At 44.1% G+C, this 24,438-nt stretch overlaps 1 protein-coding gene across 1 annotated transcript in view; it reads right to left on the reverse strand.

The window, feature by feature from the left end:
* LOC115174068 (CUB and sushi domain-containing protein 3) overlaps nucleotides 1-24,438 on the reverse strand; it is a gene marked incomplete in the record, with an annotated part of 716,433 nt that overhangs the window by 103,711 nt on the left and 588,284 nt on the right. Inside the window, 4 exon segments of the mRNA XM_029732731.1 lie at nucleotides 13,092-13,238; nucleotides 13,847-14,035; nucleotides 14,405-14,518; nucleotides 22,496-22,576. Of these exon segments, the coding sequence (XP_029588591.1) occupies nucleotides 13,092-13,238; nucleotides 13,847-14,035; nucleotides 14,405-14,518; nucleotides 22,496-22,576 (531 nt within the window).

Below are 24,438 nucleotides of genomic sequence, written 5' to 3' on the forward strand. Positions count from 1 at the left end.
TATTTTTTTAAATGTAATTTCCCCACACATATACAGTACATGCATCATACAGTTACATAAATAACACTCTTTCTGGCATTGATACGATGAGATTTTGAAAACTTCACCAGCTAAAATGTGATGTGTTCTCTATTTGATCACTATCTGAATGCACTATAAAGCGCTCTGCTCGCCCTCCACTCACCTTCCGTTGAAATCAATACAGGAATCATTCTGATTTCCATCGACTGAGCAGTCAGAATAACTATTGTGTACCTTGACTTTTCACTTTCATAAACCACAGTAGGAGGGCAAAGTCAAACCACATCCGAGAGGGTGAATTCTAGTTCACACAGCAAGTGCTGACTTCTAGGTATTATTAATTCAAGCCTTATTAACTCAGATACATATTTAAACTAACACCGAGCACACAGCTACAGTAAACACACTGTCCTGATTGTGTGTGAACAATGGTCAGGGGTTTCACTAAGGGATGTAGACTCAGAATGTAATCTCACTGAGGAAGATTAAAGAAGAGGAGGAAAGCCATGCTTACAGAAGAGACATATTTTTAATTTAACCTTTATTTAACTAGGCAAGCCAGTTAAGAACAAATTCTTATTTACAATGACAGCCTACCAGTGAACAGTGGATTAACTGCCTTGTTCAGGGGCAAAAGGACAGATTTTTACCTTGTCAGCTCAGGGATTCAATCCAGCAACCTTTTGGTTACCCAGTCCAACGCTCTAACCACTAGGCTACCTGCCTCCTCTACCCACTAGGCTACCTGCCTCCTCTACCCACTAGGCTACCTGCCTCCTCTAACCACTAGGCTACCTGCCTCCTCTACCCACTAGGCTACCTGCCTCCTCTAACCACTAGGCTACCTGCCTCCTCTAACCACTAGGCTACCTGCCTCCTCTAACCACTAGGCTACCTGCCTCCTCTAACCACTAGGCTACCTGCCTCCTCTAACCACTAGGCTACCTGCCTCCTCTAACCACTAGGCTACCTGCCTCCTCTAACCACTAGGCTACCTGCCTCCTCTAACCACTAGGCTACCTGCCTCCTCTAACCACTAGGCTACCTGCCTCCTCTAACCACTAGGCTACCTGGCTCTAACCACTAGGCTACCTGGCTCTAACCACTAGGCTACCTGCCAACCCATATTTATCTTTATTCATTTTCCCTTTTGTACTTTAACTATTTGCACATCATTATAACACTGTACATAGCTATAATAGGACATTTGAAATTTGGGAGTGTAATGTTTACTGTTCATTTTTGATAGATTTCACTTTTGTTTATTATCTATTTCACTTGCTTTGACAATGTAAACATATATTTCCCATGCCAATAAAGCCCATTGAATTGAGAGAGAGAGTGAGAGAGAGCGAGCGAGAGAGAGAGATGGAGAGGGATAGATAAAGGGGAGGGGATAAAGAGGGGGAGGGTTAGATATCTCATCCTGGAATATCCAATATATATCCAATATCCAGTATCCAGGACCCTGGACTTCACCTGGAAATACAGACATTGACATCCTACAAGAGACATGGTATAGAGGAGACGGACCCACTGGTTGCCCTCTAGGTTACAGAGAGCTGGTAGTCCCATCCACCAAACTACCAGGTGTGAAACTGGGAAGTGACTCGGGGGGTATGCCAACTTGGTATAGAGCAGACCTAACTCACTCCATTAAATTAATCAAAACAGGAACACTTGACATTTGGCTAGAAATTCAAAAGGAAATGATCTTAAGAAGAAGAAAAATGTCCTCCTGTGTGCTACCTATATCCCCCCACTAGAATCCCCATACTTTAATGAAGATAGGTTCTCCATCCTGGAGGGGTAAAACAATCATTTCTAGGCCCAGGGACATGTACTAGTCTGTAGCGACCTAAATGCCAGAACAGGACAAGAACCTGACACCCTCAGCACACAGGGGGACAAACACCTACTTGGAGGTGACAGCATTCCCTCCCCCATATGCCCCCTTAGGCACAACATAATCAACAAAAACAGGTCACAACTCCTGCAGCACGCTGGGTATGTACATGTACATGTCAATGGTAGGCTTCAAGGGCTTCAAGGGGACTCCTATGGTAGGTACACATATAGATCATCTCTTGGCAGTAGTACTGTAGACTACTTTATCACTGCCCTCAACCTCTCAGAGCAAGTCTCTCAGAGCTTTCACAGTCAGCCAACTGACACCCCTGTCAGACCACAGCAAAAATCAGTCTACTTGAACAGAGCAATACTCAATCATGAGGCATCAAAGCAAAAGGAAGTGAGTAATATTAAGAAATGCTAGATGGAAGGAATGTAGTGTGGAAACCTACCAAAAAACAATTAGACAACAAATTCAATCCCTTTTAGACAACTTCCTGGACAAAATGTTCCACTGTAATAGTGAAGGTGTAAACTTGGCAGTAGAAAACCTAAACAGTATGTTTGACCTCTCAGCTTCCCTATCAAATCTAAAAATGTCAAACAGAAAACTGAAGAAAATTAACACTGACAATTGTTTTATGAAGAATGCAAAAACCTAAGAAAGAAATTGAGAAACCTGTCCAACCAAAAACATAGAGACCCATAAAATCTGAGTCTACGCCTTCACTATGGTGAATCACTAAAACAATACAGAAATACACTACGAAAAAGAAGGAAAAGCATGTCAGAAATCAGCTCAATGTAATTGAAGAATCCAACCATTTCTGGGAAATTGTAACACACTAAACAAACACAAAGAGTTATCTATCCAATATGGAGATGTATGGGCAAACCACTTCTCCAACCTTTTTGGCTCTATAACAAAGAACAAACAGAAACAAAAGAACCAGAATCCACTGGATTCTCCAAATACGTCGTTGAATAAACTACAGGACAAAATAAAAACCCTCCAACCCAAAAAGGCCTGTAGTGTTGATGGTATCCCCAATGAAATGATAAAATATACAGACAATAAATCCCAATTGGCTATACTAAAACTCTTTAACATCATCCTTAGCTCTGGCATCTTCCCCAATATTTGGAACCAAGGACTGATCACCCCAATCCACAAAAGTGGAGACAAATTTGACCCCAATAACTACTGTGGGATATACATCAACAGCAACCTTCTGAAAATCCTCTGCATTATCATTAACAGCAGACGTGTACATTTCCTCAGTGAAAACAATGTACTGAGCAAATGTCAAATTGGCTTTTTACCAAATTATCATACTACAGACCACATATTCACCCTGCACACCCTAATTGACAAACAAACCAACAAACCAAAACAAAGGCAAAGTCTTCTCATGCTTTGTTGATTTCAAAAAAGCCTTCAACTCAATTTGGCATGATGGTCTGCTATACAAATTGATGGAAAGTGGTGTTGGGGGAATACATACATTATAAAATCCATGTACACAAACAAGTCTACAGTTAATATTGGCAAACAACACACATTTCTTTCCACAGGGCCGTGGGGTGAGACAGGGATGCAGCTTGATCCACACCCTCTTCAACATATACATCAACAAATTGGCGAGGGCACTAGAACAGTCTGCAGCACCCGGCCTCAGCCTTCTAGAATCTGAAGTCCAATGTCTATTGTTTGCTGATGATCTGGTGCTTCTGTTACCAACCAAGGAGGGCCTATAGCAGCACCTAGATCTTCTGCACAGATTCTGCCAGACCTGGGCCCTGACAGTAAATCTCAGTAAGACCAAAATAATGGTGTTCCAAAAAAGGTCCAGTCGCCAAGACCACAAATTCCATCTAGACACCGTTGTCCTAGAGCACACAAAAAACTATACATAATTTGGCCTAAACATCAGCTGTAACGATGTGCACTGAGAGTCGGGAAGCAAGTTCAGGGCGTGAGTGTTTTAATAAAATAAACAGAAAATAATACAGAACATGAAACACTAACACCACACAGACATGAAACACTGACACCACACAGACATGAAACACTGACACCACACAGACATGAAACACTGACACCACACAGACATGAAATACTGACACCACACAGACATGAAACACTGACACCGCACAGACATGAAACACTGACACCACACAGACATGAAACACTAACACCACACAGACATGAAACACTGACACCACACAGACATGAAACACTGACACCACACAGACATGAAACACTGACACCACACAGACATGAAACACTAACACCACACAGACATGAAACACTAACACCACACAGACATGAAACACTGACACCACACAGACATGAAACACTGACACCACACAGACATGAAACACTAACACCACACAGACATGAAACACTGACACCACACAGACATGAAACACTGACACCACACAGACATGAAACACTGACACCACACAGACATGAAACACTGACACCACACAGACATGAAACACTGACACCACACAGACATGAAACACTGACACCACACAGACATGAAACACTGACACCGCACAGACATGAAACACTGACACCGCACAGACATGAAACACTGACACCACACAGACATGAAACACTAACACCACACAGACATGAAACACTGACACCACACAGACATGAAACACTGACACCACACAGACATGAAACACTGACACCACACAGACATGAAACACTAACACCACACAGACATGAAACACTAACACCACACAGACATGAAACACTGACACCACACAGACATGAAACACTGACACCACACAGACATGAAACACTAACACCACACAGACATGAAACACTGACACCACACAGACATGAAACACTGACACCACACAGACATGAAACACTGACACCACACAGACATGAAACACTGACACCACACAGACATGAAACACTGACACCACACAGACATGAAACACTGACACCACACAGACATGAAACACTGACACCACACAGACATGAAACACTGACACCACACAGACATGAAACACTGACACCACACAGACATGAAACACTGACACCACACAGACATGAAACACTGACACCACACAGACATGAAACACTGACACCACACAGACATGAAACACTGACACCACACAGACATGAACACTGACACCACACAGACATGAAACACTGACACCACACAGACATGAAACACTGACACCACACAGACATGAAACACTGACACCACACAGACATGAAACACTGACACCACACAGACATGAAACACTGACACCACACAGACATGAAACACTGACACCACACAGACATGAAACACTGACACCACACAACACAGACATGAAACACTAACACCACACAGACATGAAACACTAACACCACACAGACATGAAACACTGACACCACACAGACATGAAACACTGACACCACACAGACATGAAACACTGACACCACACAGACATGAAACACTGACACCACACAGACATGAAACACTGACACCACACAGACATGAAACACTAACACCACACAGACATGAAACACTAACACCACACAGACATGAAACACTGACACCACACAGACATGAAACACTGACACCACACAGACATGAAACAGAAACACTGACGCCTGGGGAAGGAACCAAAGGGAGTGGCATATATAGGAAAGGTAATCAGGGAAGTGATGGAGTCCAGGTGAGTCTGACGACACACAGGTCCGCGTAATGATGGTGACAGGTGTGCGCCATAACGACCTAGAGGCCGGAGAGGGAGCACACGTGACATCAGCGCCACAGGTAACTTCCACAAAGCTGTGAAAGATCTGAGAGACAAGGCCAGAAGGGCCTTCTATGCCATCAAAAGGAACATAAAATTCGACATACCAATTAAGATCTGGCTAAAAATACTTGAATCAGTTATAGAACCCACTGCCCTTTATGGTTGTGAGGTCTGGGGTCCGCTCACCAACCAAGAATTCACTAAATGGGACAAATACCAAATTGAGACTCTACATGCAGAATTCTGTTTTATGTGTGCAACGTAAAACACCAAATAATGATGGCAGAGCGGAATTAGGCCGATACCCGCTAATTATGAAAATCCAGAAAAGAGACGTTAAATTCTACAACCACCAAAAAGGAAGCGATTCCCAAACCTTCCTTAACAAAGCCATCACCTACAGAGAGATTAACCTGGAGAAGAGTCTCCAAGTAAGCTGGTTCTGGGCCTCTGTTCACAAACACAAACACACCCCACAGAGCCCCAGGACAGCAACACAATTAGACTCAACCAAATCATGAGAAAACAGAAAGATAATTACTTGACACATTGGAAAGATTGTACAAAAAAAACTACAAAACTAGAATGCTATTTCGGCCTAAACAGAGAGTACATAGTGGCAGAATACCTGACCCCGGTGACTGACCCAAACTTAAGGAAAGGGATAGAAAGAAAGAGCGAGAGACAGACAGACAGACAGACAGACAGACAGACAGACAGACAAGCAGACAGACAGACAGACATAAACAGCCAGAGATAGAGCCAGGGAGAGATGGAAGGGAGAGAGAGAGAGAGATGCTTGACTTTAGCTTGAGCGTCACAACACTTCAAAGCAGATTTACCCCAAATCTCTTGCATACTTTAACAAGCGAGGAAGTTATCCCCCAGCAAATCTCCTGGTGCACATACTGAGTGCCAAATGACTAGTTCTCCCAGCTGCATGACTCCATGTTATGAGATACCAGCAATTTCCAAGGCAGGGAGTCATTTTCACAATGGACGTTATTATTTCATTTGGAAAAAGTCTCAGAAATGAAACTGGGTTACCTACAACAAAACAAACACAATGAGGCAGAGATTTTTAGCAGCTCAAGAACAACTTCTCCTTTGAAAACAGAATAAGCACTAGACTATACTATTCATTGCCGCTTCGCTAACACCACAAACAATTATGATTGTGATTTCTAGTCTGTTTCTCTGATAGAAATAGTGACTGAAGTATCAAATCAAATGTTATTTGTCACATGCATCAAATACAACAGGTGTAGAATCTAGCATGAAATGCTTACTTACCCTGGGAGTGTTCAGTCTGACCTACCCTGGGCCTGTTCAGTCTTACCACCCTGGGCCTGTTCAGTCTTACCTACCCTGGGCCTGTTCAGTCTTACCTACCCTGGGCCTGTTCAGTCTTACCACTCTGGGCCTGTTCAGTCTTACCTACCCTGGGCCTGTTCAGTCTTACCTACCCTGGGCCTGTTCAGTCTTACCACCCTGGGCCTGTTCAGTCTTACCTACCCTGGGCCTGTTCAGTCTTACCTACCCTGGGCCTGTTCAGTCTTACCACCCTGGGCCTGTTCAGTCTTACCTACCCTGGGCCTGTTCAGTCTTACCTACCCTGGGCCTGTTCAGTCTTACCTGGCCTGGGCCTGTTCAGTCTTACCTACCCTGGGCCTGTTCAGTCTTACCTACCCTGGGCCTGTTCAGTCTTACCTACTCTGGGCCTGTTGAGTCTGACCTACCCTGGGCCTGTTCAGTCTTACCTACTCTGGGCCTGTTCAGTCTTACCTACCCTGGGCCTGTTCAGTCTTACCTACCCTGGGCCTGTTCAGTCTTACCACTCTGGGCCTGTTCAGTCTTACCTACCCTGGGCCTGTTCAGTCTTACCTACCCTGGGCCTGTTCAGTCTTACCACCCTGGGCCTGTTCAGTCTTACCTACTCTGGGCCTGTTCAGTCTTACCTACCCTGGGCCTGTTCAGTCTTACCACCCTGGGCCTGTTCAGTCTTACCTACCCTGGGCCTGTTCAGTCTTACCTACCCTGGGCCTGTTCAGTCTTACCACCCTGGGCCTGTTCAGTCTTACCTACTCTGGGCCTGTTCAGTCTTACCACCCTGGGCCTGTTCAGTCTTACCTACCCTGGGCCTGTTCAGTCTTACCTACCCTGGGCCTGTTCAGTCTTACCTACTCTGGGCCTGTTCAGTCTTACCTACTCTGGGCCTGTTCAGTCTTACCTACTCTGGGCCTGTTCAGTCTTACCTACCCTGGGCCTGTTCAGTCTTACCTACTCTGGGCCTGTTCAGTCTTACCTACCCTGGGCCTGTTCAGTCTTACCTACTCTGGGCCTGTTCAGTCTTACTTACTCTGGGCCTGTTCAGTCTTACCTACCCTGGGCCTGTTCAGTCTTACCTACCCTGGGCCTGTTCAGTCTTACCTACCCTGGGCCTGTTCAGTCTTACCTACTCTGGGCCTGTTCAGTCTTACCTACTCTGGGCCTGTTCAGTCTTACCTACCCTGGGCCTGTTCAGTCTTACCTACCCTGGGCCTGGTCAGTCTTACCTACCCTGGGCCTGTTCAGTCTTACCTACCCTGGGCCTGTTCAGTCTTACCTACTCTGGGCCTGTTCAGTCTTACCTACTCTGGGCCTGTTCAGTCTTACCTACCCTGGGCCTGTTCAGTCTTACCTACCCTGGGCCTGTTCAGTCTTACTTACCCTGGGCCTGTTCAGTCTTACCTACCCTGGGCCTGTTCAGTCTTACCTACTCTGGGCCTGTTCAGTCTTACCTACTCTGGGCCTGTTCAGTCTTACCTACCCTGGGCCTGTTCAGTCTTACCTACCCTGGGCCTGTTCAGTCTTACCTACCCTGGGCCTGTTCAGTCTTACCTACCCTGGGCCTGTTCAGTCTTACCTACTCTGGGCCTGTTCAGTCTTACCTACTCTGGGCCTGTTCAGTCTTACCTACCCTGGGCCTGTTCAGTCTTACCTACCCTGGGCCTGTTCAGTCTTACTTACCCTGGGCCTGTTCAGTCTTACCTACCCTGGGCCTGTTCAGTCTTACCTACTCTGGGCCTGTTCAGTCTTACCTACCCTGGGCCTGTTCAGTCTTACCTACCCTGGGCCTGTTCAGTCTTACTTACCCTGGGCCTGTTCAGTCTTACCTACCCTGGGCCTGTTCAGTCTTACCTACCCTGGGCCTGTTCAGTCTTACCTACCCTGGGCCTGTTCAGTCTTACCTACTCTGGGCCTGTTCAGTCTTACCTACCCTGGGCCTGTTCAGTCTTACCTACTCTGGACCTGTTCAGTCTTACTTACCCTGAGCCTGTTCAGTCTTACTTACCCTGGGCCTGTTCAGTCTTACCTACTCTGGACCTGTTCAGTCTTACCTACCCTGGGCCTGTTCAGTCTTACCTGGCCTTAGTATAGTCCACAAACATATGTTTAGAGAATTGGGCCAACTTCTAGAATGTTGAATATCGTTCTAATTGTAGACATTCAGTAACATAGCATTACTAAAATATTTCCTATGTAATGTTAATGAGTCGCTAACATGTAGTGTCATGTAAATGTATCATAATGCAGAAACCTCAATGGCCCAAGTCTTTAAATAGATCGTTCTGGTATAGCCTTGTTCCTCACAAGCTATAGTCCTAGAACTACAGTCTGCTGTGTCACTACTACTACTATAGCTTCTCACACTGTGTCACACATTGAGTCATTAGGGACAGGCTGGCTGTCACAGCTTACACATTGGTCCATTAGGGACAGGCTGGCTGTCACAGCTCTGACCAACTGCTCTGACCAACACTTGACCCCGTCTGTCCCTGGCTTGCCCGCCTGCTCTGCTCTGGCCAGTCAGCAAAGTGTGTAGTGTGGTGGAGACCCAGCTCTGTGGCTGTTTAGGCTCCCCAGGCCCTGGCTGTCATCTCCACTGACATCTGTAGTGGCACTAGGCCCATGGTTTTAACCAGTCAGAGAATGAACGCATAGCTTAGAGCACAATCTATTTACTGTGCTGGTCTCTGTACCTCAACGGTTGTGCTGAAAATGTGGGCTGACCTCACTGACAGTGTGTATTCACATGCAACAATATTCTGCACATTATACATTTTTCAATACCCCATGGTAAGACAGACACACATTGATTATTAAAAAACGGGTTGTTTGGATCCTGGAGGCTGATTAATTGATATGTGGGAGTTGTGGGACAACAACTGCCGCAAAATACCATTGACGTATTCATCTCATAATTCCACTGTCCCGCAGCCCAGCCAGGAAATTCATAAACCTCATCTCCGTCGGGAAAAAAGCATCCACACATTAGTTTTCCATGCTATTATTTGGTTTGCAACAGTTGGAGGCCTTGAGGCAAGGGAAATAATGGCTGCGAGTGGCCATCGATGTGAGACATCACTCAAGAGTTATTGGCAGCCCCTAACATGGAGAACAGAAAGTGCTGGAGTGCCATTTTAGCTAGCAATGATGTGAGTGGACTTCACGTTCTCTGCCAAAAAAAGAGGAAAGCACTGGCTGTCACCAACCAGCCTCGGGACTCAGAACAGCCCTTGTTGGGAGTTGTCACACGATAATTCCTGGGTTCTCAGACATTATGGCTTAATTATACAACGGGTGGGTCTAATCCTGGATGCTGATTGGTTAAAACTGCGTTCTAGCCGGTATCTATTCCACAAGTTACCATCGGCTAAGGCTATGACGTTGAAATGCCTACTCACGATTCCATCTGACTGCCCAATCCACTGTCACATCAGTCCAGCCAGGCAATTTATAAACTTGATCTCCACTATAAAAACCATCTAGATATGATCTCCCATTTCTTTTAGACTAGCATTTGATTTTCAACAGCGCAGATTTTTATAAGCCTTGCTGTCTATCTCTCTGACATTTGCAACATTGTTTCAATATCGATCTCCAGCTGTCCCATAGTAAGGAACATGTCGGGATTCGGGACGAGACAGACAGGCTGGCAGCTTTTCTCAGCCAGTCGAAATCATGAATCAGCATAATTTGTATGGATGAATAAAATTGATGATAAATGGATGATAAATTAATCAAATGTAATAGATACAGTGCATTCAGAAAGTATTCAGACCCCTTGATTTTTACACATTTTGCTACGTTACAGCTTTATTCTAAAATGTATTAAATGGAGTTTTTCCCTCACCAACCTACACACAATAACCCATAATGAAAAAGCAAAAACATTTTTTTTGAAATGTTAGCAAATGTATCATTTAAAAAAAACAACGAATTTTCATATGTATTCAGACCCTTTACTCAGTACTTTGTTGAATCACCTTTGGCGGCGATAACAGCCTCGAGTCTTTGTGGGTATGATGCTACAAGCTTGGCACACCTGTATTTGGGGAGTTTCTCTCTTCTCTGCAGATCCTCTCAAGCTCAGTCAGGTTGGATGGGGAGCGTCGCTGCACAGCTATTTTCAGGTCTCTCCAGAGATGTTCAATCGGGTTCAAGTCTGGGCTCTGGCTGTGCCACTCAAGGACATTCAGAGACTTGCCCCAAAGCCACTCCTGTGTTGTCTTGGCTGTGTGCTTAGGGTCGTTGTCCTGTTGGAAGGTGAACCTTCACCCCAGTCTGAGGTCCTGAGCGCTCTAGAGCAGGTTTTCATCAAGGATCTCTCTGTACTTTGCTCTGTTCATCTTTCCCTTGATCCTGAGTAGTCTCCCAGTCCCAGCCGCTGAAAAACATCCCCACAGCATGATGCTGCCACCACCATGCTTCACCGTAGGGATGGTGACAGTTTTTCTCCAGACATGACGCTTGGCATTCAGGCCAAAGAGTTCAATCTTGGTTTCATCAGACCAGAGAATCTTGTTTCTCATGGTTAGTGTCCTTTAGGAGCCTTTTGGTGGAGTGGCTTCCGCCTGGCTTCCGTTTGGCCACTCTACCATAAAGGCCTGATTGGTGGAGTGCTGCAGAGTTGTCCTTCTGGAAGGTTCTCCCATCTCCACAGATGAACTCTGGAGCTCTGTCAGAGTGACCATCGGGTTCTTGGTCATCTCCCTCCTTCTCCCCCGCTTGCTCAGTTTGGCCGAGCGGCCAGCTCTAGGAAGAGTCTTGGTGGTTCCAAACTTCTTCCATTTAAGAATGATGGAGGCCACTGTGTTCCTGGGGACCTTCAATGTTGCAGATATGTGTTGGTACCCTTCCCCAGATCTGTGCCTCAATACAATCCTGTCCCAGAACTCTACGGACAATTCCTTCGCCCTCATGGTGGGACCTTATAGTGACAAGCGTGTGCCTTTCCAAATCATGTTAAATCATTTGAATTTACCACAGGTGGACTCCAATCAAGTCGTAGAAACATCAAGGATGATCAATGGAAACAGGATGCACCTGAGATAAATTTTGAGGTTTATAGTAATGGGTCTGAATATTTATATTAATAAGGTATTTCTGTTATTTATTTGCAATACATTAGCAAAAAAATATATATATATATATTTTCACTTTGTCATTATGGGGTAGTGTGTGTAGATTGATGAGGAACACAAATGTATTTAATCCAGTTTAGAAAAAGGCTGTAACTTAACAAAATGTGGAAAAAGGGTTCTGAATATTTTCCTAATGTAGATACAAAGAAATGTCAATAGAAAAACACAAAATGCAGTTTGCTATCATTCCTGCTTCAGTTTGAAGTGATTGTATTAGCTGTGTAGCTGGCTAGCTCCTCTGAACAACAGTGTCCTGGCAAAATAATAAATGTTCTATGCAAGGAGAAATTGCACATCATCAGCTCATTGATATGGATGTATCCCCCCCAAAAATCACTAGAAAACAGCTTAAACGCAAATACACCTACTTTTCTGTTATTCTGGCTGCACTGTTTGACGTGACTGTGTTAGCCGAAGTTGGCTAGCTAGCAAACAAGGGATAAGAATGTTGCCAGCCATCATAACAACAGAACAAACAAATATTTGTTTTGTAAATACATGTTAGTATATTTGTTTACGACACACAGGGTTGATTTAATTTACAAAAACACTTAACGACTGGGTCGCGTCTCTGACAACTGAACTAATAGAACGAACGACCTGGACTTATCTTAAGAATGAAATAGTATGAATAAATAAATCAAAATACATTTTTGAATGACAATATGTCAATCATTATTTGTATATGTTGGCAACCGACTGTATAAAAGTGATAATGTCCTCGAAGCTGGTGTTTGAAGGATATATTGGCATAATCACTTAGCATTACCACTTAACTAATATTGAGTACAATCACAATATTCCACATGCAAGTTTTTAGAGTAGCTACAAAACATGCTGTAGCCACGTTGTTGTTATTCTTCCACTCTCTCACACACGCACACGCACCCACCCACCCTCTGGATTTCTCACTCTCAAAAGACGTAAACGTGCAAGTGAAAAGGAGTGATTTAAATGGATACATACTTTGATACTCACCAACATAGCGGATACGGAAGCCCTTCTTGTTAGTTCCGTGGTCAGAAGACCAGCGCAGTGTGAGCTGGTGGCCGGTCGTAGTGATGTTGAAGGGCGCGGAGACGTCACCGCTGAAGGTGGCCAGAGTCTGGCTGTTAGTACTTGGGCCTGTAGAGAGAGAGGGGGGGTGAGAGAGGTAGATTTGGGGAGGAGAGGAGAGGAGAGGAGAGGAAGGAAGGAAGGAAGGACGGAAGGAAGGAAGGAAGGAAGGAAGGGGAAGGAAGGAAGGAAGGAAGAGAGGATGCCAACAATAAGTCAGATTGTGGAAGAATGTATTTGTGGAGTAAATCATCCATCCACAGGGCTACATCAATGACCCAGAACGAAGAGGGGCTGCTGACCACTGTTTGTCACAAAGGCGTTTGAGACATTTCAGCATTAATCTAAATCTGTTCAGTGGTATTGTGGTTGCTTCACATTGTAATGATGATGCATTCATCAAAAGTGTGGTCATATAAAGATTTGTAGGCCTTGCATTCAATACCAAAAACATCCAGCCTTTTAATGCCCAATTTCTGAAGATTACATTTACAATGCCATTGCAGCACAAGAAGACAGTTTCAAAACAATACAAATCTGAGCCAAAAGCAGACGTGTTTTAAAAACATGACAGTTTGTGATGCTAGCCTGGTCCCATATATGTTTCCACTGTCATGAGTTGGCAAGATAGCACAAACAGTTGTGGCACCAGGCTAGTGTAACGCTACTATAGCTACCATCAAAGACTTCTAGGATGTCGAACTCCCTCTCGGTCTGGAAGGACTCGAAGTACAGGGTGATGTTGTAGCCCTTCTCTACATTGATTGTCCAGATACACATCTGCAGGTTGGGGTAGCTGTCAGGGTAGCCTGGACTCAGGATTACTCCAGTAGAGTCAAACCTCACATCATGGGCTGGGCATTGCACTGGATGGGCACATAACAGGAGACCAAATGGATGCTAGGGGTACCTGTAATTTATTCAGTGGTCCCCCAGACCCCCAGATGACCCATGGGATGCCGGAGAGAAATATGGCACCATAATATATTAATGACAACAGCTGTTTAGTCCATTAAACACAGTGAGATGGACGACACAGAAACAGAACTGGAATAGAAAACTGGAATCACAAGGGGCTGTGACAGAGGTGGGCGGAACGCATCACAACAACACACCTAATGACTAAACCGTTTTAATTACAGCTGCCACAAACAAAACACACACATGCGCAAGCATGCAGGCACGCACTCGCGCACACATCCGCAAAACGAATGAACGCAGGCACACACGCACACCTTGACATGTGGGAGGAGGACCATCCATCTGAAGTCTCTCCCCCAGTCTGCATGTCAGGATCTCACTCCCCACCAGGGTGAAGCCAGGATGACAGCGGTACCAGATGATGTCCCCTGTCAGGAGAGAAGGAAGAGGAAGAGGAGGGAGAGAGAGAGAGAGAGAGAGAGAGAGAGAGAGGCAGTGAGGGAGGGAGGGAGTGTAAGAGAGAAAGAGAGTGTAAGAGAGAGAGAGAGCGAGTCATAGTAGAGAGACAGAAAGAGAGACAGATAAACACAGAGAGAGAGAGAGAGAGAGAGAGAGAAAGAGAGGGAGAGAGAGAGAGAGAGAGTAAGGGAGAAAGAGGGAGGGAGAGAGAGTAAGGGAGAAAGAGGGAGAGAGTGTAAGAGAGAGCGAATCATAGTAGAGAGACAGAAAGAGAAGAGACAGATAAACACACACAGAGGGAGGGAAGAGAGTGAGGGAGAGAGTATAAGAGAGAAAGAGAGGGAGAGAGAAAGAGAGAGAGAGAGAGAGAGAGAGAGAGAGAGAGAGAGCGAGTCATAGTAGAGAGACAGAAAGAGAGACAGATACACACACACACACAGAGAGAGAGAGAGAGAGAGAGACATTGATGAAGCTGTTGTCTAATTAAGAAGGACAGCAAACCTGTGCTGCAGTAATAGAGACAGATGCCTGAGACGGATGGGGTGACATCCAAGGTTGAACACTGTTAATGAGTGAGTTCTAGCCTGGGTAGGACACTTTGAGACTTTCATAACAGTTACTGGGCAAAACAATCCATGGTCCCTGAAGTTTGAATATTGCAGTAGTACTAGTGCAATATAACACAGATGACCAAGAATAACGGTTTAAGATTTTTTTTTAAGTATTCTCTTTGTCATTGCCATCATCACCATCACCATAATCAACATCACCATCATCATCATCATCATCATCATCCTCTACTGTAACATTCTGGTCCTTTTAGAAGCCATCTGATGTCTTCAACCAGCAGCAGTGGTCAATGTTACAGGTGATGTCTTCAACCAGCAGCAGTGGTCAATGTTACAGGTGATGTTTTCAACCAGCAGCAGTGGTCAATGTTACAGGTGATGTCTTCAACCAGCAGCAGTGGTCAATGTTACAGGTGATGTCTTCAACCAGCAGCAATGGGCCATGTTACAGGTGATGTCTTCAACCAGCAGCAGTGGGCCATGTTACAGGTGATGTCTTCAACCAGCAGCAGTGGTCAATGTTACAGGTGATGTCTTCAACCAGCAGCAGTGGTCAATGTTACAGGTGATGTCTTCAACCAGCAGCAGTGGTCAATGTTACAGGTGATGTCTTCAACCAGCAGCAATGGGCCATGTTACAGGTGATGTCTTCAACCAGCAGCAGTGGTCAATGTTACAGATGATGTCATCAACCAGCAGCAATGGGCCATGTTCCAGGTGATGTCTTCAACCAGCAGCAGTGGTCAATGTTACAGATGATGTCATCAACCAGCAGCAATGGGCCATGTTACAGGTGATGTCTTCAACCAGCAGCAATGGGCCATGTTACAGGTGATGTCTTCAACCAGCAGCAGTGGTCAATGTTACAGGTGATGTCTTCAACCAGCAGCAATGGGCCATGTTACAGGTGATGTCTTCAACCAGCAGCAGTGGTCAATGTTACAGGTGATGTCTTCAACCAGCAGCAATGGGCCATGTTACAGGTGATGTCTTCAACCAGCAGCAGTGGTCAATGTTACAGGTGATGTCTTCAACCAGCAGCAATGGGCCATGTTACAGGTGATGTCTTCAACCAGCAGCAGTGGTCAATGTTACAGCTGATGTCTTCAACCAGCAGCAATGGGCCATGTTACAGGTGATGTCTTCAACCAGCAGCAGTGGTCAATGTTACAGGTGATGTCTTCAACCAGCAGCAGTGGTCAATGTTACAGGTGATGTCTTCAACCAGCAGCAATGGGCCATGTTACAGGTGATGTCTTCAACCAGCAGCAATGGGCCATGTTACAGGTGATGTCTTCAACCAGCAGCAGTGGGCCATGTTACAGGTGATGTCTTCAACCAGCAGCAGTGGTCAATGTTACAGGTGATGTCTTCAACCAGCAGCAGTGGTCAATGTTACAGGTGATGTCTTCAACCAGCAGCAGTGGTCAATGTTACAGGTGATGTCTTCAACAAGCAGCAATGGGCCATGTTACAGGTGATGTCTTCAACCAGCAGCAATGGGCCATGTTACAGATGATAGATGGATGATTGTGGTCCAAGAAATCTATATAGGGCTGCAATAGACACAGCAGAGCCTTTGGGCCTTGTTACCGGACAAGCTGAATCCATCTCAGCCACTGTCTGTAATGGCCCACTTTCACACCCAACAATCACAGATCTAGTTGCTAACTCACTCATTGATACACACCAATCACAGAGTTAGTGGCTAACGCACCATTAATCAGGCAGGTCACACGGGATACAAGTCAGTATTCGACGTATATCCATGTCTGAGTACGTCGGGAGATGATGTGGAAACTGGCCACTAGGGGCAACAGTGAACGAGTAGGTTTCGGTTTGGATGGTGGATGGTTGCATGTTCGAATCCAGCGATAAAAAGTTGTTTTTTATATTTTTGTTTTAAGCCTATCCCAAACTTTAAGCCTTACATTAACCATTCGGAGTTAATACATAAACTTAATCTTAACCAAACACTTGGAAATTTGACATTTCGAAACAAGGTTGGATTTGGCATGTGCCGTCAGATCCTCAAAAGTTCTACAGCTGCACCATCGAGAGCATCTTGACTGGCTGCATCACCACTCGGTATGGCAACTGCTTGGTATCCGAACACAAGGCGATACAGAGGGTAATGCATATGGCCCAGGACATCACTGGGGCCGAACTCCCTGCCATCCAGAACCTCTATACCAGGTGGGGTCAGAGTAAGGCCATAAAAATTGTCAAAGATTCCAGCCACCCAAGTCAAAGACTGTTCTCTCTGCTACCACACAGAAAGCGGTACCAATGCACCAAGTCTGGAACCAATAGGACCCTGAACATCTTCTGCCCCCAAGCCATAAGACTTTTAAACAAGACCGTTAAATAGCACTAATTCTATGCACACACTGGACTCTACCCACACACTCACACATACTTACACTGACACCCCAACACACACACCACCTGCGCTGTTGCTTTACCTATACGTGACTCATTTCCGGAAGCTAGGTGTATGTCACACGTCACTATTTCACAGGAGAGGCATTTCATTTAGAAAAAATATATATATAATTTGATCAAAATGCCTTCTAGAACATGTGAATTTTAATGTGCCTTAATAACAAACTTGTATGCCATCTGTAAATATGAATACAATTGTTAAATTACGAGCATAGTTGGTTTAGCCATGGAAAAAGTTAGGAACTTTACCACTAGCCATGATTGGCTGAGATAATGGATGGGCTGGACATGCCGAGAGATGAGTTCGGGTTGGTCTGACATGAAACACGTTTCTGTCTATAACATGAGCTGCTCAGTATGTGTAGATAATCCTTGCTACCATGGCTTTTTTTAAAGATGTTGTAACGTTAACCATGGAGATCTGCAAAAATGTTCCTACTGTTCTCAACAATATTGCTGCCCAGAATTTAGCAGGCACTATCGACAAAGATCACTGGGAAAAAGTGATGGACTACTTTCTGAACAAGGTCATTGACTTAACACAATAACCGGCCAACCAAGCTGTAGCTAGCTACAAACCAAATGGTAACGACACGCTCCCGTGAAGCGTTCATCCATGTTTACTGGTAAGAGACTAGCTACATTTTCAGATGTTATACGTGTCTAATTTTGACAGAAAGTTGTTTTCATTGCAAGTTAAACTGTATTGTTTGCTAGTTTGCAAAAGTTAATTTGCTGGCTCGCTAGCTAAGGTTGTGTGTATGATCTATGTAGTAATATTATTTGTATCTCAGAAAGCCATTTGCATTGATAGTTATAGCTAGCAAAAATGTTACCTAGTTGCTTTGTTTTAGCTACCTGCAGATTCATACTCCAGCATTTCTTGCATAGTGGCTAGCTATGATAATCCGTTTGTACTGTAGCTGTTGGTTGAGATTATGGTTCATTGTTTAGCTAGCTAGCTAGCTACATGTCTAATCAAAAGACTCCACTTCGCAAGAGAATGATTATATGACCATCAAGTTGTGTCTGGGGGGTGATTACGGCCATCTATTGTATTTCATGAACCTGTGTACATGTCTAGAGACAATAGTGACTCATCCATTTAGCTAGATGTGGCTAGGGGTTGTCTAGAGACAATAGTGACCCATCCACTTAGCTAGATGTGGCTAGGGGTTGTCTAGAGACAATAGTGACTCATCCATTTAGCTAGGTGTTGTCTAGACACAATAGTGACTCATCCATTTAGCTAGATGTGGCTAGGGGTTGTCTAGAGACAATAGTGACTCATCCATTTAGCTAGATGTGGCTAGGTGTTGTCTAGACACAATAGTGACTCATCCATTTAGCTAGATGTGGCTAGGTGTTGTCTAGACACAATAGTGACCCATCCATTTAGCTAGATGTGGCTAGGGGTTGTCTAGAGACAATAGTGACCCATCCATTTAGCTAGATGTGGCTAGGTGTTGTCTAGACATAATAGTGACCCATCCATTTAGCTAGATGTGGCTAGGGGTTGTCTAGAGACAATAGTGACTCATCCATTTAGCTAGATGTGGCTAGGTGTTGTCTAGACACAATAGTGACTCATCCATTTAGCTAGATGTGGCTAGGTGTTGTCTAGACACAATAGTGACCCATCCATTTAGCTAGATGTGGCTAGGGGTTGTCTAGAGACAATAGTGACTCATCCATTTAGCTAGATGTGGCTAGGTGTTGTCTAGACACAATAGTGACTCATCCATTTAGCTAGATGTGGCTAGGTGTTGTCTAGACACAATAGTGACCCATCCATTTAGCTAGATGTGGCTAGGGGTTGTCTAGAGACAATAGTGACCCATCCATTTAGCTAGATGTGGCTAGGGGTTGTCTAGAGACAATAGTGACCCATCCATTTAGCTAGATGTGGCTAGGTGTTGTCTAGACACAATAGTGACTCATCCATTTAGCTAGATGTGGCTAGGTGTTATCTAGACACAATAGTGACTCATCCATTTAGCTAGATGTGACTGGGGGGTGGTTATAACACGTAATATAACCTAACAATTCCACAACAACTACCTTATACACACAAGTGTAAAGGAATGAATACGAATATGTACATATAAATATAGAAATGAGTGATGGCCGAACGGCATAGGCAAGATGCAGTAGATGGCATAGAGTACAGTATATACATATGAGATGAGTAATGTAGGGTATGAAAACATTATAAAGCGGCAACTTTCAAAGCAGAATTAATTTCCCATTGTTCCTCAACTGCAGTGTGTGATATACCATTTTGTAGCTCTGAGTCCCCACTTTTATCCAATGTATGAAAAACACAATTTCAAATGTTGCTACATAAGACTGAGTCGAGGCGGTGGGTATGTACAGTATGTACAGTACAGTACATAACCTCAAATGTATCTTTATTTTTTATTTGATTTAACTTTTATTTAACTAGGCAAGTCAACAAATTCTTATTTACAATGACGGCCTACCAGAAGGCAAAAGGCCTCCTGCGGGGTTCGGGGGCAGGGATTAAATATAAAAAATAAGATATCGGACAAAACACACATCACGACAAGAGAGACACCACAACACTACATAAAGAGAGACATAAGACAACAACATAACCTGGCAGCAACACATGAAAACACAGCATGTGAATGAAGAGATGGAGATAAAAATGGTTCAGTTTGAGTGGTTTTTGCAGCCTGTTCCAGTCGCTAGCTGCAGCGAACTGAAAAGAGGAGCGACCCAGGGATGTGTGTGCTTTGGGGAACTTTATCAGAACGTGACTGGCAGAATGGTGTTGTATGTGGAGGATGAGGGCAGCAGTAGGTATCTCAGATAGGGGGGAGTGAGGCCTGAGTAGGATGGTCATCTGAATCAGGGTTAGTTTGGCAGCTGTGGTGAAAGAGGAACGATTACGATAGAGAAAACCACGTCTAGATTTAACTTTAGCCTGCAGCTTTGACATGTTCTGAGAGAAGGACAGTGTACCATCTAGCCATACTCAGAAGTACTTGTATGAGGTGACTACCTCAGTAGTAATCACACCGGTGGGGAGAGGGGAATTGTTCTTACCACATGACCTTTTTTTGTAGGTGTTCAGAACTTTATACACTGTACTCTGAGAGACTTTTGATAAACATGGCAAAATAGAATTTGGCCTATAACAGTTAGGATCAGCTTGATCTCCCCCTTTAAATAAAAATGACTCACCGTGGCTGCCTTCCAAGCAAGGGAACCTTCCCAGAGAGGAGAGACAGGTTAAAAAGGTTGGAGATAGGCTTGGTGATGATAGGGGCAGCAACCTTAAAAAAGAAAGGGTCTAAACCATCTAAACCAGATGTTTTTTGAGGAGTCAAGTTTAAGGAGTTCCTTTAGCACCTCGGACTCAGTGACCGCCTGCAGGGAGAAACTTTGTAGCGGGGCAGGGAAAAAAGAGGGAGGAGCATCAGGGATAGTTGCATTAAAAGGGGTGGGAGATGAGGAAATGTTGGACGGGCAAGGAGGCATGGCAGAGTCAAATAGGAATTCTGACTTAATGAAGAGTTTTCACACCTCTTACTTCACACTTCAGTGCTAATTTCAGTCAGATTCTTTCCTAGCAGCTTGGTAGCTTAGTAGCCTTATTTACTAAACTTTATATAACACAATTACCGAGAGATTATTTTCATTCACTTTTTGGCTTCAGAAAGTAGGTTCAGACTGAACATTAGTCACGCAGTTTTGTGTTGGATGGTATTTCCAGGTTCCGCTGTGTTTCTTCTGCAGGTTTTGGCTTGTTAGAAGTTTTTTTCATGATAATCCTTGGTAGTAATAGTCCATTCAGATATTTTTGGTCCAAAATCAAGGTTTTAAGTATGGAATTGTGAGTTGGAATGAAGGTTTTGATGTTGAGGTTTGTATCCTTTAAAATTTCTTGCAATGCTTACAGTTTTTAATGTCCCGTTGGTAGTTTAATCTTCCGCATAACTTGTCGATTTTATTCTCCAAGGATTGCACGTTTGCTAGCAGAATGGAGGGAAGTGGGGGTTTATTCGATCGCCTACGAATTCTCAGAAGGCAGCCCGCCCTTTGGCCCCTCTTCCTCCACCTCCTCTTCACGCAGATCACAGGGATCGGGGCCTGTTCCCGAGGAAGCAGTATATCCTTTGAGTCGGGCTCATCAGAGTCATGAAAGGAAAAAAAGGATTCTGCTAGTCCGTGGTGAGTAATCGCAGTCCTGATGTGTAGAAGTTATTTTCGGTCATAAGAGACGGTAGTGGCAACATTATGTACAAAATAAGTAAAAAAAGAAGTTACAAACAACGCAAATAAAGGACGAAAAAACACAATCGGTTGGGGGCACGTAAAACGTATGCCTTCTTCTCCAGCAACATCTTAAAAAGGATGCGCAAGTAAACATGTCACTGTTGTCTACAAAGCATGTGACAAATATAACTTGATTTGATTTATGTATGTGTGTGTCCACCCATAGTATTAGTCAGGGTCACACACACACAGGAGGAGGCCTGTCCTCTCTCTAAGCCATGATCAGTGAGGACATTCTACATGTATCAGCACATTTACCTGAGCAGAGGAGAGACGTATATGGAGGATGTTGTAGAAATACAGGGGCATGGAACTGGTGAGAGGGTTTCAGTTTCATAACCTCAGTGGATGAAGTATCAGTAAGGCCAGGACCTATACTCACAAAGCTTATCAGATCTGATCTAGGATCAGGTCCACCGCAGTCTATATACTCTTTATTCATTATGAGCTAAAAAGCATAACTGATCCTCGATCAGCACTCTGAGACGCTTTATGAATACAGGCACAGGAAAACTCCTAGTCCCACAATATGTAAGTATACAGAGTGGTGAGGAGGTCCTATCTTTCCCAAACGATTCATTCGAAAAATGTATAATATTTGGATTGAACTACACGTGGAGGCGTTACCTATTTCAAACTCCCTGTCCTCCATGAGGATATCAGCGTTGGCCACATCCGGGGGCGCTTGGCAGATTCTCAGCTGGTATACTAGAAGAGGATAAAGGAGGAGGAAGGAGAGGATAAAGAAGAAGGTGAATGAGTAGGTGTAAGGAACATTTCAACAGAGTAGTAAACTAATTGCATTGGGACTTTCTGTATTCTTTTGAACATGGAATTAAAATAAGTATATTTATATATATATATATACACCAGTCAAAAGTTTGGACACACCTACTCATTCAAGGTTTTTTCTTTATTTTGACTAGCTATGAAATAGCACATATGGAATCATGTAGTAACTTAAAAAACGTGGTAAACAAATCTAAATATATTTTAGATTTGAGATTCTTTAAAGAAGCCACCCTTTGCCTTGTTGACAGCTTTGCACACTCTTGGCATTCTCTCAACCAGCTTCATGAGGTAGTCACCTGGAATGCATTTCAATTGACAGGTGTGCCATGTTAAAAGTTAATTTGTGGAATTTATTTACTTCTTAATGCATTTGAGCCAATCAGTTGTGTTGTGACAAGGTATGGTTGGTATACAGAAGATAGCCCTATTTGGTAAAAGACCAAGTTCATATTATGGCAAGAACAGCTCAAAAAGCAAAGACAAATGACAGTCCATCATTACTTTAGGACATGAAGGTCAACCAATTCGGAAAATGTAAAGAACTTTGATAGTTTGTTCAACTGCAGTCGCAAAAACCATTAAGCGCTCTGATGAAGCTGCCTCTCGCCACAGGAAAGGAAGACCAAGAGTTACAGTTACCAGCCTCAGTTACCAGCCTCAGAAGTCTGCAATTAACTGCACCTCAGATTGCAGCCCAAATAAATGCTTCACAGAGATCAAGTAACAGACACCTATCAACATCAACTGTTCAGAGGAGACTGCGTGAATCAGGCTTTAATTGATGTATTTATTATTTATTTTATATTTATCTAACTTGGCAAGTCAGTTAAGAACTAATTCTTATTTACAATGATGGCCTACCCCGGATGGATGACACTGGGCCAATTTTGTGCCACCATATTGGACTCCCAATCTGGATTCCCAAAGCCTGGATTCAAACCAGGGTGTCTGTAGTGACACCTCTAGCACTGAGATGCAGTGCCTTAGACCGCTGCGCCACTCGGGAGCCCACATGGTTTAATTGCTGCAAAGAAACCACTACTAAAGGACACCAATAAGAGAAAGAGACTTGCTTGGGCCAAGAAACACAAGCAATGGACATTAGACCGGTGGAAATCTGTCCTTTGGTCCAAATTTGAGATTTTTGGTTCAAAACCCCGTGTCTTTGTGAGACGCAGAGTAGGTGAACGGATGATCTTCGCATGTGTGGTTCCCACCGTGAAGCATGGAGGAGGAGGTGTGACGGTGCTTTGCTGGTGACACTGTCATGATTTATTTAGAATTCAAGGCACACTTAACCAGCATGGCTACCACAGCATTCTGCAGCGATACGCCATCCCATCTGGTTTGCTCTTAGTGGGACCATCCTTTGTTTTTCAACAGTACAATGACCCAAAACACACCTCAAGGCTGTGTAAGGGCTATTTGACCAAGGAGAGTGATGGAGTGCTGCATTAGATGACCTGGCCTCCACAATCACCCGACCTCAACCCAACTGCGATGGTTTGGGATGAGTTGGATCGCAGAGTGAAGGAAAAGCAACCAACAAGTGCTCAGCATATGTGGGAACTCCTACAAGACTGTTGGAAAAGCATTCCTTGTGAAGCTGGTTGAGAGAATGCCAAGAGTGTGCAAAGCTGTCATCAAGGAAAATGGTGGCTACTTTGTAGAATCAAAAATATTAAATATATGTTGATTTGTGTTAACACCTTTTTGGTTACTACATGATTCCATATGTGTTATTTCATAGTTTTGATGTCTTCACTATTATTCTATAA

This window comes from Salmo trutta, chromosome 34 (genome assembly GCF_901001165.1).
Source record: "Salmo trutta chromosome 34, fSalTru1.1, whole genome shotgun sequence".
Taxonomy (NCBI): Eukaryota; Metazoa; Chordata; class Actinopteri; order Salmoniformes; family Salmonidae; genus Salmo; species Salmo trutta.